Source organism: Petaurus breviceps, unplaced genomic scaffold, assembly GCF_028583685.1.
Source record: "Petaurus breviceps papuanus isolate PSGF00001 unplaced genomic scaffold, PetGlider_PUasm1.0 208, whole genome shotgun sequence".
NCBI lineage: Eukaryota > Metazoa > Chordata > Mammalia > Diprotodontia > Petauridae > Petaurus > Petaurus breviceps.
Genome location: NW_027185852.1, coordinates 29,867,915 through 29,891,902, shown reverse-complemented (window position 1 = coordinate 29,891,902; position 23,988 = coordinate 29,867,915). Strand labels below are relative to the sequence as shown.

At 38.4% G+C, this 23,988-nt stretch overlaps 2 protein-coding genes across 2 annotated transcripts in view; one reads left to right on the top strand and one right to left on the bottom strand.

Moving 5' to 3' along the window:
* LOC138165398 (dual specificity testis-specific protein kinase 2-like) overlaps positions 1–23,988 on the bottom strand; it is a 147,210-nt gene that overhangs the window by 108,157 nt on the left and 15,065 nt on the right. The window contains exon 2 of the mRNA XM_069093700.1: positions 4,154–4,461. Coding sequence (XP_068949801.1) covers positions 4,154–4,375 — 222 coding nt within the window. The 5' untranslated portion in view covers positions 4,376–4,461. The remainder of the gene's footprint in view (positions 1–4,153; positions 4,462–23,988) is intronic.
* The window catches only part of LOC138165397 (nuclear autoantigenic sperm protein-like), a 131,932-nt gene continuing 122,925 nt past the window's right edge, over positions 14,982–23,988 (top strand). The window contains exon 1 of the mRNA XM_069093699.1: positions 14,982–14,991. The gene's annotated coding sequence lies outside the window, so the exon portion shown is untranslated. The remainder of the gene's footprint in view (positions 14,992–23,988) is intronic.

The window sequence follows — 23,988 nt, the reverse complement described above, 5'->3', positions numbered from 1 at the left end:
AATCATCCTGCTACTAATTTAATCTTTGCTTAAAGCCATGGAGATTTATACTAAATTAACACAGTACTAAAACTATCTAGATTGACAAGCTGAATAAGGAAATCTCTCCTACTTCTATGGAGTCACATCCTAGGGGAGCCCAAAGCCCCTGACAAGCAAGTACACCATGTAACACAGAAACAAATTTTCTGAACTAGGATTACAATAGGTACTTGTCCACAAACAAAAATAGCCATTCTGAAAAGCAGTTTGTAACTATGCTCAAAAAGCTATTAAACTGGGGCATCTAGGTGGCGCAGTGAGTAGAGTGCCAACCCCGGAGTCAGGAGGACCTGAGTTCGGATCCGGCCTCAGACACTTAACACATATACACAAAAACCTAGCTGTGTGACCTTGGGCAAGTTACTTAACCCCAATTGCCCTCCAAAATAAAAAAAAAAAAGCTATTAAACTGTGAAACCACTTGTAATCAGTGATACTGCTATGACACCTATACATCAAAGAGATAAAAGAAAGAGGAAAAGGATCCATATGTACAAAAATATTTAAATCAGCTCTTTATGTTATATAAAGAATTAAAAACTGACAGGGGTGCCCATCAAATGGGGAACAGGTGAACCTATTTGGTATATGAATGTGCTAGAATAAGACTGTGCTGTCAAAAATGATAGAGGGGATGGTTTCAGAAAGAACAACCTAAATAGTCAGGGGAATATTTAGTACTCATAGCTAGGCCATGCCAATATAATAAAAATGACAATACTACCAAAACTAATTTACACTTTTAATGCTACACCAAACAAATTAACAAGGGGATACTTTATGGAATCTGATAAAATAATAACAAAATTCAATTAGAAAAATAAAAGATCTAGACTACAGTACCTAGACTATCTAGGGAAGTGATAGGAAAAACAACCCAGAATTGCAATTATATTATAAAGCAGAAGTCATCAAGGCCATCTAGTATTGGTTAAAGAATAGAGAGAGATCAATGGAACAAACTTAAGTGAGATTCAGGAACAACAGAACTCAATAACCCAATGTTTAATAAAGTGGAAAACATAAATTACCTAGGAAAAAATTCTTTATTTGATAAAAAGTACTGGGAAAATTGGAAAGCAGTCTGGTGGAAATTAGGCTAAAACCAATTCTGAACACCATATTCCACAATATGTTCTAAATAAGTATGTAGCCTTAATGTTAAAGATCATGCTATAAAAAAATTAGAAGAGACAAAAAAAATTAAAGGGAAAAAATTATATAATTCTATGGTTGAGAGATGATTCTTAACCAAACAAGAGATAGAGGCAATTACAAAAGATGTAAGAAAAAACTTTTGATTGCTTGAAACTGAAAAGCTTCAGCACAAACAAAACTAATGCACCTAGGACAAAAAGGAAGGTGGTAGAAAAAAATTTTAAGATAATCAATAGCTGTGGGGAAGCTCAATTATCATCTAATAACTTTTGTGGGAGCAAAGCAAGATACCATAATATCCCCTCTTACTTGTGTATAACAGCCATTCCTCAATAAATGATGAAACGATAAGAACAAACAATTCTCAAAAGAACTACAAAGAATTCACAACCACATGAAAGAAAACTCCAAGTCACAAAAAAACAAAAGAAAAACAAATCAAAACAACCCTGAAGTTTTATGTCACGCCCTGCAAATTGGCAAAAAAAAAAAAAAAAAGACAACAGTCAATGTTTGAGGGGTTTTGGGAAGACAGGTACATTATTGGTAGAGCGGTGAAATAGAACAAAAATTCTGGAAAGTAATTTGGAATTGGGGCGGCTAGGTGGTGCAGTGAATAGAGCACTGGCCCTGGAGTAAGGAGGACCTGAGTTCAAATCCAGCCTCAGACACAACACACACACACAAAAAAATACTTAGCCATGTGACCTTAACCCCAACTGCCCTCCAAGAAGCAAAAAAAAAAAAAGCAATTTGGAATTATACAAAGAAAATGACTAAAAAGTCTGTATCTTTTGAACCAGAGACTTCATTACTGGGCTTATATACCCAAGGAAGCCACTAAAAAGAAAAAAGTCCCTCTATACTCCAAAATATTTATAGCAGCCCTTTCTGAAACAGCTAAGAACAGGAAATAATGTAAATGTTTATCAATTGAGGAAGGGCTAAACAAATTGTTTAGAAGTTAGGTGGCATAGTAGAACATTGGACCTGGAGTCAAGAGGACTCACATTCCTGAGTTCAAATAGGCCTCACACACTTGTACTAGCTGTGTGACCCTAAACAAGTCACTTAACCCTGTTTGCCTCAGTTTCCTTGTTTGTAAAATGAGCTAGATAAGGAAATGACAAACCACTCCAGTATCTTTGCCAAGGAAACCCCAACTGAAGTCACCAAGTCAGATACAACTGGAAAAAAAAACGACTGACTAATATTGATGTCAATGAGATTTTAACAGCAGTTCACAATGAAGATCTGCCCAATGGCCAGGAATCTCATTAAGCAAAAATACACCCAATAACTATTGTCAATTGAGTTTAGCCTCAACTACTTTTTGGTGAAGAGAGTAAAGGAAAAGATTGTATATCCCTTTCACAACCACACCAATAATAGCAGACATTTACTTAAGACTTTATAGTGAAAACTTGATATGGTTATCCCCAATTCCTTGGAAAAGACCAGAATCAGAAGTGATCTGCTCAAAGTCACATGACCAGGAGTCTATCTGGGACCAAACTCAGATTTTCTGACTCCAAGTCCACAGGCCTTTGCACTAGACCACATTACCTCTCACAGGCAGAGAACAAAGCTTCCCCTTCCAACTTAAAGACGAAATCTAGAAATAATCATGACATATAGATGTAAGCCATTCAAAGTTTTCCCCGGAGCTCCTTTTAGGGCAAAGGCACTGATGGGAAGCATAGTTTTTTCCAGCTAGAAAGGACTGAAAGATCATGGGAGGTAAAAGTCATACTCGTTGGGGAAAAGCCCAGGAGTTTAGGGGCACACCAGGCCAGCAGTCAGCCAATTGCAAAGAGGACTGTTACCCCAAACTGACTACAATCATGGTCAGCTGGAGTTTCATCTGGCTCACTGACCCACTTAAGGAAAGATTTCCCAGGACAGAATTTATCTAAGACATAGAGAAAGAATTCATTCCTTCCTCTGCCTAGAAAAGGTGGCAGCCCTTAACCCACTGGAGTTTCTTGCTCCCTTTAAATCTTACTTACTCATGGTCTGTACTTTTATAACGAGTTCTGTCACCAGATAAAGACAGGCTAGGTTTTATTGTTGTTGTTGTTGATTTGTTTTTTCTTTTTGGAGGGGGGAAGGCAGAGCAATTAGGGTTAAGCGACTTGCCCAAAGTCACACAGTAAGTGTTTAGTGTCTGAGGTCAAATTTGAACTCAGGTCCTCCTGACTCCAGGGCCAGTTCTCTATTCACGGCACTACCTAGCTGCCCCAGACAGGCTAGTTTTTATTGCATTCTGAGTGACTATTTGATATATATAAGTGGACCACCCTAGAGGGAAGGACAAAAGGGAACCACAGTAACAACAGCCCTGGACTTATCAACTTAATAATGAGCCAATATTGAAGTATATCTCTCTGTCTGTCTCTTCCCTCCCTTTCCTCTTCCCCCCTTTCTCCCTCCTACAAGGAGCAGCTTCACTCTTATGTATGTATGTACACATAAACACTGCTATGTTTATGTCCTAATATACCATACGTCCTAATATATGTCTAATATATTATGTGTCCTAATATACCATACGTCCCAAGCACATCTACCTGAGGATTCAACAAGCTCTTAGTGACCATTTCCTGTTCCTGTACTCATCCCAAATTTCTCCACTGCCTATCCCATCCACAGTCAGAACTTACCCACACTAGTATTCTGGATGTCTCATAACAGCAGTTATAAAAGCAAAATAGGTCAAATATTCAATTCTGCCTCTTGCCTCTTTTCTCTAGTCCCCATCACTTTCCAAAAATAAATGGCATATGTCATTAAGAATGAGTGCCTAAATTATTTCTCAGAAGCCTAAAGTAGCTACATTAATCAAAGCCCCCACCATCACTAAGAACAAATGGGAAAGTCTTCAAAGGAAACTTTTGCACTGATGCTGCTCAGCAGAATGCATTCTGAGATGAAGTTATGGATGCTCACTCACCTTGAACACCTCCGAGAAGAAGCCAGACCCAATCTTTTCCCTGGTGAAGTCATCTAAACGTGTCAGTCTAGAAAAGGCACTTATAAGAGCGCGATACGAAGACGGCCACACTCTTCCCATCTGGGCCACATTTCCATCTCCTCCACTGCCCCCTTCTAACTCTTCCAGACGCTCTAAGCGGGGAGGAAATCCTGCAATGGAGTTCCGCTTGCTCCGATCCATAGTCCCAACAATCACTTTTTCCTTCTTTTAAGAAAGGACTCTTCACATCTTAAATTCTTGTTGAGTTTTTCTATTCTGGTTTGACACTAAAATAAAAGAAGAAAAAAACTATTTTACCAGTCCTATCAAATATTATCCAAAGCCTAAACTCTCAAAGCACACAAATTGCACTGCAGACTCCAACTCCCTTCTAGGTATAAAGGCAAAACTTGAGAATTTCTAACTTTCACATATACTAGCACTATTTATAGACCCAAAATATAATGAGTAAGTCAAAAAGCATGTATTTAGCATTTATTATGGGCCAGACAATGTGCTAAGCACTGGGCTACAAGCAGGTACCACATTCTAATGAAGCAGACAACATGGAAATAATCAAGTAATTTCAGAAGGGAAAGTACAAGTGGGAGAAGAGGAGTTAGGAAGAGACCAGACAAGGCCTCCTATACAGGGGAGCATCTAAAATGAGTTTTAAAGGAGTCCAGGAATTCTAAGGGGCAGAGACAAAGAGATAAAATACTCCAACCATGGAAGAATGACAGTACCAATGCACAGAACTAGGAGAGGGAGGGCCATGTGCAAGAAAATGGCAGGAAGTCAGAGGAGTTGAATTATAAAGTCAGTGGAAGAGAGTCAAGTGTAAAATGTCTCAGAAACTACATGGGAAGCAGGCTGAGGGGCAGAGCAGAGGGCTTCCTATCTGAGCTTCAGTGGGAGAGTAGGAAGCCCTTTGAGTAAACTCAGTACAAGGAGACATGGTCAGCCCTCCACTACAGGAAAATCCCACTGGCAATGAAGGAAAGGTTGGATTGGAGCAGGGGGAGACTCAAGACAGGGAGACCAAGATAACCCAAGATCCAATCAAAGATGCTAAACCAAAGACTTCAAAAGCCTTTTCCATCCATTCAGGGGCAGCTAGGTGGCACAGTGAATAGAGCACTGGCCCTGGAGTCAGGAGGACCTGAGTTCAAATCGAGCCTCAGACACTTAACACAAAAACTACCCTGTGACCTTGGGCAAGTCACTTAACCCCAATTGCCCTCCAAAAGGCAAAAAAAAAAAAAAAACTGCTATTCCATCCATTCGGCATTGTTGAGGTGCTGGGTCAGGCCCATAAGCCACATTCACAAATGATACTCCCTGACTCTAAGACTCCCAAAGTGTGGGCATTCCTTCACGACTGTAAATCAGAGCCCCTGTTCTCTGCCCCTCCTCTGCTTCACCCTGTGGCTAAATTTCTGGTGTGGGACTCTCTACTTAGCAAGGCTGCTCCCCAAGCCGAAGGCATAAATTCTTCACCAGCTCTATACCAAAGGCTGTTGGAACCTAGCCCAGATCATACTCCTTTGGCATCAAAGTAAGTCTTCAACAGAAGTATGCAAATAGATCTAAAATCTAATGTTTTTTAATTTAATAAAATTTACCTTTTTTAACCCAGAAAAGTTAATACTAGCACATTATGTATTTAATAATGTACAGAAGAAAGGTTTTTAAAAGTGTCAGATAACCTGAGGAAGGACAGTATTTTCTTTTTACACATGAATTCATCAGGTTTTGAGCTCCTTGAGAACAACATAAAACAGAAGCAAATAGCAGAGCAGATTAAAAGTCAGAATCCTACAATATGCTATTTACAACAAACATACTTGAAGCAGAGAGACATAGAGTAAAGGTGAGGAGTTGGAGCAGAATCTATTATGCTTTCTTTACCTGAAGTTTAAAAAAAAAGCAAAGGTAGCAATCATGATCTCAGAAAAAGCAAAAGCAAAAATATATCCAATTAAAAGAGATAATCAGGGAAATTACATTTTGCTAAAAGGTATCACAGACAAAATTCATAAGATGCAGACAAAGCAGCACTTGGGAAAATTTCTATCTCTAAGTGCTTACATCAACAAAATAGAGAAAGAACAGATGAATTAATTAGGCATGCAATTTTAAAAAACTAGAAAAAAAAACAAAGAATTCCTAATTAAACACCAAATTAGAAAACCTAAAAATCAATGGAGAGATTAATAAAATTGAAATTAAGAAAACCACTGAACTAGTAGTAAATAAATCAGGAGATGGTTTTATGAAAAATCAATAAAATAAAGCCTTGGTTAATTTGATTTTTTGGTAACTTTTTCTATTCATTTTAAACTTAAATATAACATCAGAAAAGAACAAAAAGAACACTGTCATGTATGTAGCAGGACATAAGCGAGGATTCAATATAAAATAATAAATTTCCATCTCAGGAAAACCTATATAATAAATACACTGTCTTCAAAGCTACCCAGCTTTTCTTTGCTTCCTTGTAGGTGTTCTTTTGTTCTCTTTTTACTTTATTTTTCTACCCTCTTTCTCCCCTACCCACCCTAAAGTAGGCTACAAATAAACTCATATATACATATATATACATAGATATCTATAAACATAGACTCATACACATATATGCAAAACTGTACTATGCTTATTTCCTCCTATTTCTGTTTCTCTGAAGGTGGGATAGCATCTTCTTTCATATGTTCAAGTCTTTCTACATTTTTCTAAATCAAACAACTCATCATTTCCTACATCATGGCAATATTCCAACTCAATTATATCCTATCTGAGAGTCTGTGAAAGTTACGTCTATGTCTATTTATGAAATTTTCCCCAATTTTCTGCAATCTTTTCATTCTTGGCTACATTGGTTTTATTTATACCAGAAAAAATTTTAATTTAAAATAATGGAAATTATCCATTTTATACTTCAACAATGCTCTCACCTTATAATACAGTTTAAAGTCTGATACTGCTGAATCTACTTCCTTTACATCTTTTCCCCCTGGTTTCTTTGAAATTGCAGACCTTTTGTTCTTCTAAAATGAACTTTGTTGTTATTTTTCCTAACTTAGTAAAATAATTTTTAGTCATTTCCTTAGTATGGCACTGAATAAATAGATATTAGGTAAAATTGTCATTTTAAAAAATTATATTGGCTTTACCTATACAGAATAATAAATATTATTTCAATTATTTAGATCTGACTTTATTTGTGTAAAAAGTATTTTATAGTTATCTGTTTTGGCAGGTATACATTCAGGTATTTTATACTGTCTAGTTATTTTAAGTGGCCTAAAACAATATTGAATAATATTGCTGACACATGTTTCCTTATTTTTCTCTTTTGATTAAGTCTATTTTAGCTTTATCTGGTTAATTTAATTTTAAAAAGAAAGAAATACACAAATTACCAGTATCAAAAATGAAATGAGTTAATTCACCACCAATGAAGAAGACATTAAAACAATTATTAGGAGCTATTTTGCCCAATTATGTGCCAATAAATCTGACAACCTAAGCAAAATGGCTGATTTTTTACAAAAATATAAATTGCCTACAAACACATCGTATCTGCGACGACGAACTTTGATAGACTGGGCTCCTCTTAGCAATACAAGGTTAGAAGACAACTCCAGGGTGGCTAGGTGGCGCAGTGAAGAGAGAGCTGGCCCTGGAGTCAGGAGGACCTGAGTTCAAATGTGACCTCAGACACTTAACGTAAAAATTAGCCGTGTGAACTTGGGCAAGTCACTTAACCCCAACTGCCCTCCAAAAAGCAAAAAAAAAAAAAAAGAAGAAGACAACTCCAAAAGACTCATGATGGAAAGGGATATCCACATCCAGAGAAAGAACTACAAAATCTAAATGCAGATTGAAGCAAATTACTTGCTCTCTCTCTTTTGTGTTTTGTTTTATCCCTTCTTTCTCATTGCCCACTCCATTGGTTAAAATCCTTCTTTACAATTTGACTAATGCTTAATCTGAAGGTATTTGTAGAACCTATATTTGATTACATGCTTCCATGGAGGGGAGGGGGGAGGAGAGGGAGGGGGAGAAAAATGTGAAACTCAAGGGATCATGGAACTGAATGTTGTAAACTAAAAGTAAACAAATAAATTAAAAAAAAATAAAAACAAAAATATAAATTGCCCAGATTGATAATAATGCACTGTTGTACAATTAATGGAATAATGAACTGATTATATATTTTAACGGAATAATGATCTGAACCATTATGAGCCAATATGAACCATTCTGTATAGCACAATTTGGAACTATGACCAAAGGGCTATTAAATCTGTGTATACCCTTTGATCCCACAATATCACTACTACGTCTCTATCCCAAAAAGATTAAAAAACAAAAAGGAAAAGGACCCATATAGACAAAAATATTTATAGCAGCTCTTTTTCTGGTGTCAAAGAATTAGAAATTGAGGGGATGTCCATCAACTAGGGAATGGCTGAACAAGTTGTGGTATATGATTGTGATGGAATACTATTGTGCTATAAGAAATGACAAGCTGAGGGGCGGCCAGGTAGCACAGCAAGTAAGAGCACTGGCCCCAGAGTCGGGATGACCTGGGATCGAATCCGAGCAATCCAAGCTCAGACACTTAGTACCCACCCAGAAACACCTGGCTGTGTAACCTTGAGCAAGTTACTTAACCCCAATTGCTTAAAAAAAAAAACTGACAAGCAGGATGCTTTCAAAAAAAAACTAGAAAGACTTACACAAACCCACTGCAAAGGGAAATGAGCAAAACCAAGAAAACATTGTACAAAGTAACAATACTATATAATGATCAACTGAAATGATAGTTTTTCTCAGCAAGATAATAATCTAAGACAATTCCAAAGGACTCATGATGAAATATGCTATCTACCTCCAGAGAAAAAATTGATGGAGTCTGAAGGCAAGTTGAAGCATACTTTTTTTTTACTTTATTTTTCTTGGTGGGTTTTTTTTGGGGGGAGGGGAGTATCTGTATTTTCTTTCACAATCTGATTAATACAGAAAGATGTTTTGCATAACTGCACATATATAATCTATATCAAAATGCTTGCCTTCTCAGGAGAGGGGAGGGAAGAGAGGAGTGAGATAATTTGGAACTCAAAAATATTTTTAAAAAAAATTTTTAATTATTCTTACATGTAATTAGAAAATTAGAAAAAAAAGATTTTTTTAAAATGTTAGGAAAAGCTTATGAGATTTAAATCTTTTCATGTAACACTAATATAAAGTTCCAGGCTATACACATGTTGTCCATTGTTTTCCTAATATTTAGACCACTTCATCTGGGTCCTTCCTTTATATTCCCTTATCACTTCCAAACTCAATTTTTTAAAAAAATCTGTATTCATGTTCCATCCTGTCCCTACAGTAGAATGTAACCTACTGGACGGCGGGGCTTCTCCTTTTTACCTAGACATCTCCAGTTTCAAGAAAAGAATCTTGTCAAACTCCATTTATAAACAGATTTTTAAGTGCCAAAATAAAATACTAGTAAAATCATGGAAGGGAAGCCCTTCTGCCTTCAGATTGGCCTTCCATTTCCTTGGCCAGTAAACTTTATGATAACCTTCCTACCTAAATAGCAGGGCAAGTCACTTCATCTCTGGATATCAGTTTCCTCATCGGAAAATGAAAAGACTGGACTACAACACAATTGCAATCTGTTCCATCTCTAAGTCTAAGCTACAACAAACCTCTTCAAATGCTTTAACGAAGCTTCAAATGGCTGATTCAGACTTGTTTTAATTAGCCATGGGTAGTAGCAAAGCTAAGTGCCTAAGCAGAATCTCAAACCACTCTGTGAATATACCACATTCAAATTAAAATCCATTGATTTTAACAGCTTCTTAAACAAATATATCATTGCTCAACTGATAAATGATCATGGGAAATGGGAAGACAATTTTCAGAGGAAGAAATCTGAAATGTGAATGAAAATATGCTAATAGGAAAAAAATGCTCCAAATCTTCAACAAAGAAACGGAAATTTTTAAAACTCTAATTAAGAGTTTCTACCTCATACCCATCACATGGGCAAAGTTGGCCAAAAAATAAAGAAGAAAAGAAAATGGAAAATACTGGAGATTCTGTGTCAAAATAGGTACATTAATGTATTAATATTACTGGAGCTATGAACTAGTCCAGACAATCTGGGAGGCAATTTGTTCCATGTGTATAACCAACAGAATAGCAAAAAGAAATACAGTCCAGCTCCTCTGCCAAACCTTCATGATAATCTAGAAAACACACGAAACCAAATTCTGATTGGGAAATCCAAGAAAAAAATCTTTAAAACAGGGTATGTATATATATATATATACATACATACATATGTGTGTGATATAAGTAGAAAACTATGTAATCAGAAGGAAGAAGGGGGCAGGAGGCAGAGTATCAAACTTGAACCTGACTCCCATTTGAACTAGTCAAAGGAGGAATGAATATACATACACACATACAGAGTTGGGTATAGAAATACATTTTACCCAAAAGGGAAATAAGATTGGAAAGGGGTAAAGATAAAGGGGAAGATGTGAGGGAAAGTAGGATAATGGAGGGATTAGTTAGAAGAAAACAAAACTTGTAAAGGGGAAGTTCCCTTTACAAAAAAGAATGAAAGTATAAGAAAATAGGATTGGGGGAAATACATGGTTAGCTAACATAATTATGAACATGAATGGGATGAACTAACCCATAAAATATAAGAGGAAAGCAGAATGGATTAGAACCCAAATCCAACACTTGGTCTTTTACAAGAAATACACTTGAAACAGAATAATATAGATTTAAAATAAGGGACTGTAGAAGAATCTATTATGTTTTAACTTAAGTAAAAAAAAAAGGTAGGGGTAGCAATCCCGATTTTCAACAAAGCAATGGAAAAATTGGACCTAATTAAAAGATACAGCAGGCACTAAATGGCCTAAGCATCTAAATTCTTAAAGGAAAAAATTAAATGAGTTACAGGGAGAAATAGATAATTAAATCATAATAGGGGAGCCTCAATTTAACCCTCAGACCTATAAAATCTAACTAAAAAAATAAATAAAAAAGAAAATTTTTTTAATTTGATATTTTAGACCTCTGGAGAATAGTAAATAAATAAAAAAGAGATAAACCATTAGCTAACTTAATTTAAAAAAGAAAGAATATCAAATTATCAGTATCAAAAATTTTAAAGGAGATTCACAAGTGGAAAAAAACTAAAAGCAATTATTAGAGGCTATTTTGCCAAAGTACATGCAAATAAAACAAATGAAATAAATGAATATTTACAAAAATATAAATTCCCCAGATTAACAGAACAGGTAACGAAGTACTTAAGTAACTCTATCTTAGAAAAATGAATTCAATAAGTCATGAAAGAAAAGTTCATGACCAAACAAGAGACAGAGAGGTGCACAGAAGGCTAAATGGATAATTATGATTACATAAAATTTAAAAGTTTTTGCACAAATAAAACCAATGCATATAAAATTAAGAGAAGCAGGAAACAGGAAAAAAAAATCTTTGCATCAAGTTTCTCTAATAAAAGTCTCATTTCTAAGGGAACTGAGTCAAATTTATAATTATAAGAGTCATTTCCCAATTGATAGATAGTCAAAGGATATAAACAGGCAGTTTTCAGAGAAAGAAATCTAAGTTATCAATAGCCATATTAAAAAGTGCTCTAAATAACTCTTAATTTAAGAAATGAAAATTAAGATAACTCTAAGGGACCACCTCATACCTATCAGACTATGTTTTACAAAAAAAAAAAAAGGAGGGGCGGCTAGGTGGTACAGTGAGTAAGAGCGCCGGCCCGGAGTCAGGAGGATCCGGGATCAGTTCCAGCCTCAGATACTTAACACCCACACAAAATAACTGGCCGTAAAGTTGGGCAAGTTACTTAATCCCAATTGCTTTAAAAAAAAATGAAAAGGACAAATGCTGCAGGAGTCATGGGAAAACAAGCACACTGATGCACACTGATGTGGAACTATGAACTAATTGGTCTTTCTAGAAGTATGTTATAGCAATGTCCACATAGCTAATAAGCTGTGCATACCTTTTGACCTACCAATACTTCTACTAGGTCTATACCCAAAGAAAGAGGAAAAGAACACATATGTACAAAAATATCTATCACAGCTCTTTTTGTGATAAAATGAAAACTGAGGGGACACCATCAACAGGAATGGCTGAACAAATTGTGAATGTGATGAAATACTATTGTGCTATAAGAAATGATAAAGTAGATAGTTTCAAAAAAATCTGGCAAGAGCTACATGAAAAGATACCAAATGAAGTAAGACAAATGAGAACAATTTATACAGTAACAACAATATAGAAAAAAAAAATAAGTTTGAAAGACTTAGGAATTCTGATCAATACAATGATCAGCTACAATTCCCAAGTACTCAAAATGAAACAAACTACCCACCTCCAGAGAAAGGAGAGGGACTCACAGTGTAGATTGAAGTACATTTTTTTGGACAGGAATAAAGTAGAAATATACATATAAATATATACATATTTGTAAAATTTATAACAGGTTTTGTTTTCTTGCTTCCTGAATGAGGATGACAGAGAGAGAGAATTTGGAATTGAAAATAAATATTTAATTTAAAACAACTATTCATACCCTTTGACCCAATGATACCACTACTAGGCTTATACCTCAAAGAGATCAAAGAAAGAGGAAAAGGGCCCACATATACAAAAATGTTTATACTAGTTCTGTTTGTGGTGGCAAACAATTGGGAATTGAAGAGGTATCCATCTATCAGGGAATAGCTGAACAAGTTATGGTATATGACTATGATGGAATAATATTTTGCTATAAGAAATAATGGAGGTGGCAAAGAACTGGAAACTGAGAGGATGTCTATCAACTGGGGAATGATTGAATAAGTTATGATATATGAATGTGATAGAATACTACTGTTCTATAAGAAATGATGAAGGGGATGGTCTCAAAAAAACCTGGAGAGACTTATATGATCGAAACAAAGTGAGCAAAACTAAGGAAAACACTGTACATAGTAGCAGCAATATTGTAAAAACAATCCACTGTGAAATACTTAGTAACTCTGATCAACAGAATGAGCCACCACAGTTTCAAAGATCTCATAATGAAAAAAAGCTATAAACCTCCAGATAGAGAAATGATGCACTGAGTATAGACTGAAGTGCATTTTTCTTTCTTTTTCTTGTTTTCCCCCCATAACAGAGCTAATGGAAAAATGGATTTTATATGACTTCATATTTATAATGGGTTTTGTATTTTTTTTGCCTTCTCAGTGAGTGGCAGAAGGGATGAGAGGAGAGAGAAAACCTGGAACTAAAAATAAAATAAAACTGAATAAAAAAAATGAAATGATGAAAGAAATGGTTTCAGAAAAACCTGGGAAAATCTATAAGAACTGATGCAGAGTGAAGTGAGTAGAACCAAGTAAATAATTTAAACAATGACAGCAATATTGTAAAGACAAACAAGTTCGAAAGTCTTAAGAACCAACTAACCACTATGTCACAGGCCTCATGATGAAACAGGGTTGCTGTTCATCCTTTATACTTGGAGAGGACCAGATGTCTTGACTTTCAAGTGGACTGGATTTAAGTGAGGCAGAGCTGGGCAAAACCATTAGCCTCACTCTCTCCTGAGAGTCATTTAAGTCCAGTGGCTAGACATATATCAAGACAACTGGTGATCGACTCAAGATGAAACATGCTACCTACCTCCTGATATAGAGGTAATGGTTTCAGAGTGCAGATTGAGACAACTTTTTTGGACATGGATAATGTGGGAATCTGTTTTGCTTGACTATATATATTTTTGTTTTTCTTGCTTCCTCACTGAGGGGGAAAAGAAAGGTGCGTTGAGAGAAGGCAGATTTTTTTAAATAAAATTTAATTTTAAAAAATATGATTTAAGTTTGAAATTTTAAAACATATTTGCTTTGGAATTACTTTGCCAATCTATTTACACCAATATTAGCTTTGGATCCTAACATAGTTCCAACTCTCCTGCAAAGATATGTGTATTTTTTGAACAATGACAACTAAGAATACTAAGAATTTCTACCCCACCACTACCTCTATTAGAAAAATACAGCTGAAGGGGCGGCCAGGTGGCTCAGCAAGTAAGAGCACCGGCTCCAGTGTCGGGATGACCTGGATCAAATCCGGGCTCAGATACTCAGCACCACACCCAGAAATAACTGGCCGTGTAACCTTGAGCAAGTTACTTAACCCCGATTGCTTTAAAAAAAAAAAGTACAGCTGGGAAAGATTACAAGGGTCCAGATCTGAAGAGCAGTTGGGTACAAGCAGTTGAGATGCGTTGTTCAAAGTGTAGCACTACAGTTGGGGGATGTGGCTAGACCTGTGATTTTTCCCTTTACCATTTGAGATGTGCAACTTCCCAAGTAACCTAGGCCACTGAGAGGTCAAGTCTCTTGCCCAAGACCACAAAACCAGTATCATCAGAGGTAGGTCTTGAACCCAGGTCTTACTGTCTGAAGCCAATTCTCTATCCACAATGCTGCTTCTCACCATAGATTATATGAGTTAGCTTCTCAATTAATTGACAAGGACTTAAGTACCTACTCTGTGCTAGGCACTGTGGATACAGATACAATAAAGAATACAGTCACTGTCCTCAGAGAGGTAACACTCTCTGAGGAAGGGCAAGATCGGGCTTGGGAACAAATGTACAAATGTAAATACAGTACATACAAAATGAAAAAAAATGAATATAACATAATTTGTGGGGGTGGGAGGTAGGAAAATTACTATGGTACATGGGGCTGGGGAGAAGGATCAGGAAAGGCTTCATGAAAAGGCATAGATAGGTCGAGCTTTAAAAGCAGCCAGGCACTCTAAATGGCAGAGGTGATGTGGAATGAATGTCAGGTTTGTGGGGAAAGCCAGGGCAAATGCACAGGGACAGGAAATGAAGTGTTATATTCAAGCTACACCCAAGAAAGCCAGTGTGGCTAGACTGCAGAATGTATGAAGGTTAATAATGTATAGTAAGCCTGAAAAGGTAGGGGAAGCCAAGTTGTGAAAGGCTTTAAACGACAAACAAAGGACCTTATATTTTATCCTAGAGAACAGGGTAGGAACATGGTCAGTCCTGAGCTTTAGGAAACCACTTTGGCAGCTTTGTGGAGGATGAATCAGAGAGGCAGGGATAATAATGAGGAGGCCACTGCCCCACTAGTTTCTGTGTTGTCTTCTCCATTAAAATGTAAAATCCTGGAGTGCATGGGCTGTCCTGCTTGCTGTTATTTGTATCCTCAATACCTGACACATAGGAAGTATTCAATAAACATTTTTTTCATTAATTTATAGTTTAAGCTGCTTTTGGCTGTCCTTCATTCTTTTTTTTTTTTTAAGCAATTGGAGTTAAGTAACTTGCTGAAGGTTACACAGCCAGTTATTTTGTGTGGGTGCTAAGTATCTGAGGCCGGAACCGATCCCAGGTCTCCTGACTCCAGGGCTGGCACTCTTACTCACTGTGCCACCTGGCCACCCCAAGACTAAGCAATTTCTTTTATTTTCTTGGAGGGCAATTGGGGTTAAGTGACTTGCCCAAGGTCACACAGCTAGTTTTTGTGTTATATGTCTGAGGCCAGATTTGAACTCAGGTACTCCTGACTCCAGGGCTGGTGCTCTACTCACTGTGCCACCTAGCTGCCCCCGGTTGTCCTTCATTATTGAAGAGAACCAATGACATCAGGAAGGTGATGTCATAATTTGTAAATGAACTGGATTTAAGCGAGGGAAGCCTGTGCAAAGTCACCAGCCTCCATCTGTCCTCTGCAACCATCTGGGTCCAGTGGCAAGATACAGATCAGGATGACTAGAGATGGCCATGGGTGCAATGGAGGACCTTGGTCTTTTTAGGTTAAAGTCTTTCCCCATCTGCTTGTCTGAGGCAATGGCCCATTCAGTGATTAAGGCTAGGTAAGAAATGAAGCCCCCCAAAAATGGCCTCTTTTATCTAGGGGAAAAAAATCAAGGAGGGGGAAGGGGGAAGACCCTCAGTGTTTCTGGTCAAAAGAGAAACAATTGCTATTTACACTCACTCTGAGTCATCAAAACCCAAACAATGACCGAGTGAGGCTTGGGCTGGAACATACTGTTGGCCACACAGAGAGAGCCAGAGAGCTTTGGGTTTAAAACATGGTCCTTAAAAAAAGAAATCTAGCCCAACAATCTGTGAGGAGGAGTAGCTGCCCCATTGGAGAGCTGATGGGCCAGTTTCAGCTGGGCAATGCTGCTTGCTTGCTTGCTTCCTTCCTTCTTTCCTTATTTTCTTCCTTCCTTCCCTTCTTCCTCTCCCTCTGTTCACATAGGGAATCATACCCTTACCTGCAGGTGCTCTGTCTAAAGGAATATGAATTTTGATAGTCCAAGCTAAAGATGATAGGGAAGAACTAGGGTGATGGCCTTGTGAATGGAGAGAAAGGAGACAGGTACAAGAGACATCAGCAAGTGGATTTGGGAGCAGCTGCCCATCACTGGGATATTGGAGGGAGGGGGACAGAGCAAGGCTGAGGATGACTAGGAAGAAGGTTTGAAAGCTGGTTAAGTACCCTGAGTAGGAAGATTACTCCATTTTAGGAAAAACAGATCCAGACTTCACCAGACTAATGACAAGGAGCCATCAGTCTTGTTCTTAGCAAAAGAATTTAGTTTTTGAGAGGTTTCAGAGGGCCAAACAACTATGTGGTATACAAAGTTATAACACATTTCTTCCAAGTGATTTGTTTACAACTTCACTGGTTAATAAATTGGGAAGCTCAAAAAGGAAGTTTCCTTTACAAAACAGGTTTTTCTTCTGCTACCAGTGTAGACTAGTTGGCTATCCCTGAGCTGGTTCTGATTGATATTAAAGTTAATTTATTTTCCCAATAAAAGAAAAACTTTTTTTAAAATGAGGAGCTCAAATAGGGGATGAGAGAAACTGAAAGAAAATTTTAAAGTACCAATAAAAAAAAAGTTGCTTTCCAACTAGTAGAGAGAGGTGTTAAATGTCCTATGCCCAGAATCATACTGGTTCTTGATTTGGGGATAATAGGACTTTGTTTCTCAAATGGTTGTCAGATGAAACCCATTCACTTTTTAGGCCTGCCAGTGTTGACAGGCTCTCAATTTAAAATAGCTCCAGAAAAAAAAAAAAAAACTGCCCTCCACCCTGTGCCGAAGGTTTACTGCCCTAAGGTCTCTTGTTTTTCTTTCAGAAAAATATTTTCCAAACAAAATGTGAATTATTTTCACCTATTACACTAACTGGCTAAAGAAGCCTCGACTACTCTCCAATGTCTGCACCACTCACTCCCCTGAAGCCAGGAAATCAATTCTGGAAAAGCAACAAATTTCCACTTAGGCTAAAAACTGGCAGCCTTCCCTCACTCACCTCTGGCAGATGTGAACCCCAGGCATTAATGTGAAAGATGTGCTAAAAGCTTCAGCACAAAAGATATGCCAACTGTTCTTTAACATGATTCACTACCATTCAAAAATCCATTGTCCCTCATCCCCTTCAATTTTCTCTGACAAACAAATCACACACAGTACCAGGGACAGCTGTGTCAAGCCCAGAGCTATAAAATACACTGGCCAGAAGGAAATTACTCAAAACTGGCAAGATTCTATAATCTTCATGATCTCCAGCCAAGCACACTCACCAGGATTCCCTGAAAAGGGCTCAGAAAGAGAGCAAAAACTCTCTAAAAGCCAAATAGTCTTTAAGCTCTCTGAGCTAGGAGTGAAAACCAGAACATGGAATCTTCCCACTGTCACCTTCATCTGCTATTTCTACAGTAGTTCCCACATGCTTAGGAGTAAGGAAGTGAACTCATCCAAAAGTCAAGAAGGATTCGTTCATCTGCCTGTGTCTGGGGTCCTATAGCCCTGAAGACTTCCTTCAGGATTCCCATACGGATGTTGAAAAGGGAACTTTGGGTTGCCCAGACCAATCACGTGGGTTCACACGGTAGTTAGGTTTGCTCAGCAAGCATTGTTTCTAGGAATCAAAGCTGCAAGTGTGTCCATCAGATGCATTTCAGGATGAGTGCCTAATTAAAGACAGAAGGAATACTGCTGTGCTGTTGAGTTTGCCATCCTACTGTCAGAGGCTAAGCTTCACTTTTCATTCTAGCCAGAGAAGGTGTCATTCCCTCTGAAATTTCCCCCACATATACCCAATGGTATATCTTAGCTCCAGATTTATCAACATCTGATTCTTAAAACTGGGTCAGGCTCTCTGAAACAAGTTTCCTATTTTTGAGCTCATGCAGCCTCCAAAGTCCTGCTCCAAGGGCTGGAGAAGAATCATTACAGCATACATAGATCAGGGGTACTGAACCTGTAGCTTCGAGGCCACACGTGCCCTCTAGGTCCTCAGGTGCGGCCTTCTGACTGAATCCAAACTTCACAGAACAAATCCCCTTAATAAAAGGATTTGTTCTGTAAAATTTGGACTCAGTCAAAAGGCCGCACCTGAGGACTTAGGAGGTCACAAGTTCCCCACCCATCCTAAAAGTCTTCTGGCCTATTGTGAAATCACAAAGAACAAGCATGGTACCAAAGAGATAAGAGAAGACAACTACCCCAACCCCTTTGCAAAGATATAGGGTCCACAGGTGTGGTGCATTGCATATAATGCCAGATTTTTTCAATGTACTGATAGGTTTTGCTGATTTTTTTTCTTACCTTCCTCTTTTTGTAGAAAAATAATTTGTTATATATAAGGAATGGTTCCCTAGGAGGAAAGGGGAGAAGAGATACCAGAGGAAATCTAGGCAATGTAAAAACAAAAGATATCAATCAGTAAATATTTATTAAGCACCTATTATGTGCCAAGCACTGTGCCAAGTGCTAAGGATACAAACAAAGGCAAAAGGCAGTCTCTGCCCTCAAGGAGCTCACAACCTCTAGGTCTCCTGACCTCACTGCTATCCTGACTGTAGAAAGACCTGAATATCATCAAAGCAAAGATTTATTAAAAATTTCCTGTTTTTCACTATGATGGACACTGGAGATACAAAAGTGACAGAAGTAAGACAGTTCCTATCTTCAAGGAACTTACACTTCTTTTTTGATATGTTCAAAATAGGATGATCTGGGGGGTCAGGAGCCACTAATCAAAAACTGAGGGAATGAGTGACGATTTCTTGGAGGTAGGACCTAAAGTGAACCTTGAATGGAGCTAAGAGTTCCAAGAGGTAGAAGTGAGAAAGGAGAGCATTTTATGTATCACTCCAAGTCACAAAGGTAAGAAATGGAGCATCAGGTACAGGATATCAGCAAATATCAAGTAACAGCAAATAGACCAATTTGGCTAGTTGGGAGAGACTAGAGGCAGGCAGACCCCCCAGCAGCTAGTGCAGTAGTCCATGTGTGAGGTGATGGGGGCCTGTACCAAGGTGGTGGAAGCGTCAGAGGAGGGAAGGGGACATATCTGAAAGACGTGAAACTAAAATCAGAACATGGAAACAGATTTGGATAGGAGGGTGAGAGAGTGAGAAGCTGGGATGACACCTAGGCTGGAAGGTAGAATGACTGGAAGGGTGGCAGTACCTTTAACAATAATACAGAAGGTTAGAAAGTAAGGTTTATTAAAGAAAAATAATGATTTCAGTTTCAGACATGTTGAATGAAAGTGAGAATGTCTATGTCTATCCAGTTCAAGATGTCCAATAGGCAGCAGGCCTAGAGGTTAGCAGAGAGGTCAGGGCTAAATGAGCAGATTTGAGAATCATCAGCATGAAGATGAAAACTGAATTCATGGGAACAGTTGAAATCGCCAAGTGAAATAGTATAAAGGGAGAAGAGAGAAGAGCACAGGGCAGAGCCTGATCTGGATAAAGATCCAGCAACAGACAGAGACTGAGGAGCAGTCTGATAGGGAGGAGAACCAGAAGACAGCAACGTGCTGAAAACCTAGAAAGGAGAACATCAAGAGGGTGATAGGCAGTGTCAAAGACTCCAGGAGAGGTAAAAAAAAGGATGAAGACTGAGAAAAGGCAATTAGATTTGGCAATTAAGAGATCAACAGTGACTTTGGAAAGGAAAATTTAGCTGAATTATAAGGTCAGAAGACATACTGTAGAGTTAAGAAGATGAGAGGAAAAGAAGCAGAATCACCTATTTACACAGCCTTCCCAAGTTTAGCCACAAAAGGTATGAGCTATGGGTTGATAGACAGTGGGTCTGGATGAATCATGAGTATTTTTTGAGATTGGGGAAAACATGAATATGTTTGTAGGTAAAAGGGAAGCCACCAGTGGACAGGGAAAGACTGAAGGTAAGTGAGAAATCTGGGCTGATAGAGAGGAAATTGGTTGGAAAAGACAGAGATCACTTGTGCATACAGATGAGTTAGGCTTGGCAAGGAGGGCCACCTCTTCATGTGAAACAGAGATGACAGAAGAGGTGGCAGAAGGTATCTAGGCATGTGAGATGAAAGAGAGAGAACAGAGAGCCCTTGGTGAATAGCCATGAGGGAAGGTTCTCAGCATGAGAAGGCAAAAGGAAAGAAAGTCATAGGAGATTTAAGGAGGGATGAGAAGTTTTGGAAGAACTGCTGTGGTAAGGGGGATAGTGAGTTAATTAGGGAGGTTTAGAATAAGCTGATATTTTAGGGAAGTATAAACAAAGTTTATGTTTTAACATAAAGACAATGGGAATCACTAAAGCTTCTTGAGCAAGAGTGGCACAGTCTGGATTGTATTTTAGGATTATCAATATTATTAACTATATAGTAGACATGTTGGAGAGAGGAGAAACTGGCAGCAAGAAATCAATTAAGAGTATTATAGTGATGCAAATGAGAAGTGATATGGGCCATGGGTCTGAACTACAGTAGTTGTGATAGATGTAAAGAGAAAGGGAAAGATGAGAGATGTAAAAGTGATATCAACAAGATTGAGGAACTGATTTGGGGGAGGGGGTGCCAGGAGAGAGGGAAAATTAAGAGTAAAGAATGACTAGAGGTGATAGAGGATTTCTGCACCTGACAGAAATGGGGAACTTAGAAGGAGAGATGGTTTGAAGATATGGATTAAATCTGATACTTTCAGAACACTATTAAGAAAGCAGCTGGATCTCAAGGGAAAGATGAGGGCTGAGCTATGTTGACATCAGCATCATCTCCATGGAGATCATAGTTGGATCCATGGGAGCTGATGAGATAGAATCCTGAAGACATAAAGGGAAACAATTTCAATGAAGAAGAATAATGGAATTTATCTGGGGAGACCAATGTCAATTCATAGGGAATTCACCAACCAATGTAGATTTTTAAAAAGAAATGTAGAGAAGACAGAAGCAAGGCCAGGTAACAAGGGCTGAATAGAAGAGGCTGGCCCCATCTCCTTAAAGAGTGTCAAGAATGCTTGAGCTCAGTCTGAGCGGTAGCTGGCAAGGGAAGCTAAGGAGAACAAACCAACCAAAGCAGGAAGATGACTTTCGCTGTCCTTGAATGTCCTGGCAACAGAGGGAAAGCAGAGCTGCTCAATATGTATTCTGTCTAAAAGTTTTCTCTGCAGAAGAACACTCCACCTTTATGCTTGAAAGAATGAAACAAAAATGACTTCCAGGGAGTTGATACTCAAGCTAAATAAAGAGATAGGAAGAGAAAACCTGGCTACCCTTGAGGAAGCAAGTGAGCTCCCAGCCTCAGAACGTGACAGAATGAGCGGCTGGGACTGAAGAGCCCCTGTACAGAATGTGTGAGAGACCATGGAGAAGAGGAGCAGTGTCACAGGATGGGAGAAGGGCAGATGTTCTGATTTTCAAAAATGGGAAGTCTGTAAGCTAAGGCCAGTGACCTTCAAGGGAATTACTGGGAAAAATCTAAAAAGGACCTCTAAAGAGGTGGTTGTCAGATATCTAGAAAGGGAAATAGTCATGACAAAGAGCCAGCAGGTGTCATCAAGAAATTTTTAACTCAATTAGTGGATGAGCAGAATGCTGTGGATATAGCTCAACTAGATTTTGGCAAAGCTCTTGATAAACTATCTCAGATGACTATTCTTGTGGAGAAGACAGATGAAAAGAGACGGATTGCATGATAATACAGTCAGATGAATTTAGAACTGGCTGGATGTCTGAACTCAGAGGGTTTCAACAGTTCAATGTGGCAAGACTCTCCAGTGGAACATCCCAAGGATCCATACTTGGCCCTCTCCTGTCTGACATTTTTATCAGTGACTTGGATAAAGGCATACACGGCACGCTCATCAAATGTGGAAATGATCTAAATCTAGATGGAAGAGCTAGCACACTGGATGACAGAATCAGGAGCCCAAGACTCCTTCCTGCCTAGGATCCTGGGCTGAACCTGTTAAGATAAAATTCATTAGGCACAAGTGTTAAGTCTTACACTTGGGAACAAAAAAATAAACTCCAAAAATATAAGACGGGAAGATGATAGGGAGCAGGTATTCTGAAAAGAATCTCAGAATGCTGGTGGACTGTAAGCTCAAAAAAGAGTCAGGGGCATGATGTAGCAGCCATCTTGGGCTGCATTAGGAGAAGCATAGCTCCTGGGAAGAGGTAATAATCACCCAGTGATGGCCTTTGTCATACTTCATCTGGAACATTGTGTTCAGTTCTGGGCAACACAGTTTAACAAGAACATTGATAGAGATTGGGGCAAAGCCAAGATGGTGAAGTAGCATAAGAAGTATAGTAAGTCTGCCTCCCAACCCTCCCCCAACTCCACACCTTCCCCAGCAAACTCTTCCAAACACATCTGAAAAATACACCAGACCAAATCCAAATGGAGAAATCTAAGAAAAAAGGCACAGTGGGCAGCTTTTCTAGTTCAGGTCCACACAGGAGGGCAGACAGAAAGGTAGGCAGAAACTGGGAACAAAGTCTGGCCAGGAGCCATGCACAGGGAAAGAGAGGTGCCTACTGGGGCACCAAGTGCAGGATGCAGGAACAGGTGCCAATGGGTAGCTTTGTCACCTACTACCTAGTTCCAGGTCAGAAATCTAAGATGGACTGAGAAAAGGTAAGTAGCTCAGACCCCAGGAACAGAGAAGAGTCTCAGCTCCAGCTTCTAGATTAGTCTGAAGACTTCAAAGAATAACCAGGGCAGGAATCCCAGACCAAAGTGAATCTGAAGTTCTGCCAGCTCTGATAGGAGCTGAGTCCAGCAGCAGTCTAATGGTGTTCAAATCCAATCTCAGGTCAGGAGATTGCAGAGCTCAGACCAGGAGGGCAGTGATCAGATTTTTCCCTGGATCAGATCGCTTGGGGAGCACTGAAAGCTTGCAAGTACCCAGCCTGTCTCTGAGATCCTGGAATAACATAATACTTAATACTTTAAGAAAGCAGCACAATACCAGCCTAGACCTTTCCTCCAGAAATAGAGGGAAAAACAGAGACTAGCCCTAATATCAGGTCAAAAAACAGAAAGCAAGCTGGAAGAATGATCAAACAGGAACAACAACAAAAAAGAATCCCATCATAAAAAACAGAAACTATCATGCCGACAAAAGCACTCAAGACACAAACTTAGAAGAAGAGAATGACTCAAAAACATTTACAAGCAAAGCCTCAAAGAAAAACCCAGCCAGGACACACATTTAACTAAAATTCCTAAAAGAGATGAGTTGAGAGATTTTGTTTTTTTAAGTTTTTAAATTTTGCTATATGAATTAAATAAATGCTAGAAGAAAAAAATGGAAAGAAAATTAGAGTTATGAAAGAAAGAATTGCAAAGGGAAATAACTTGGCACAAGAGGTACAAAACCTTGCCCAAATATCAAACTCCCTGAAAA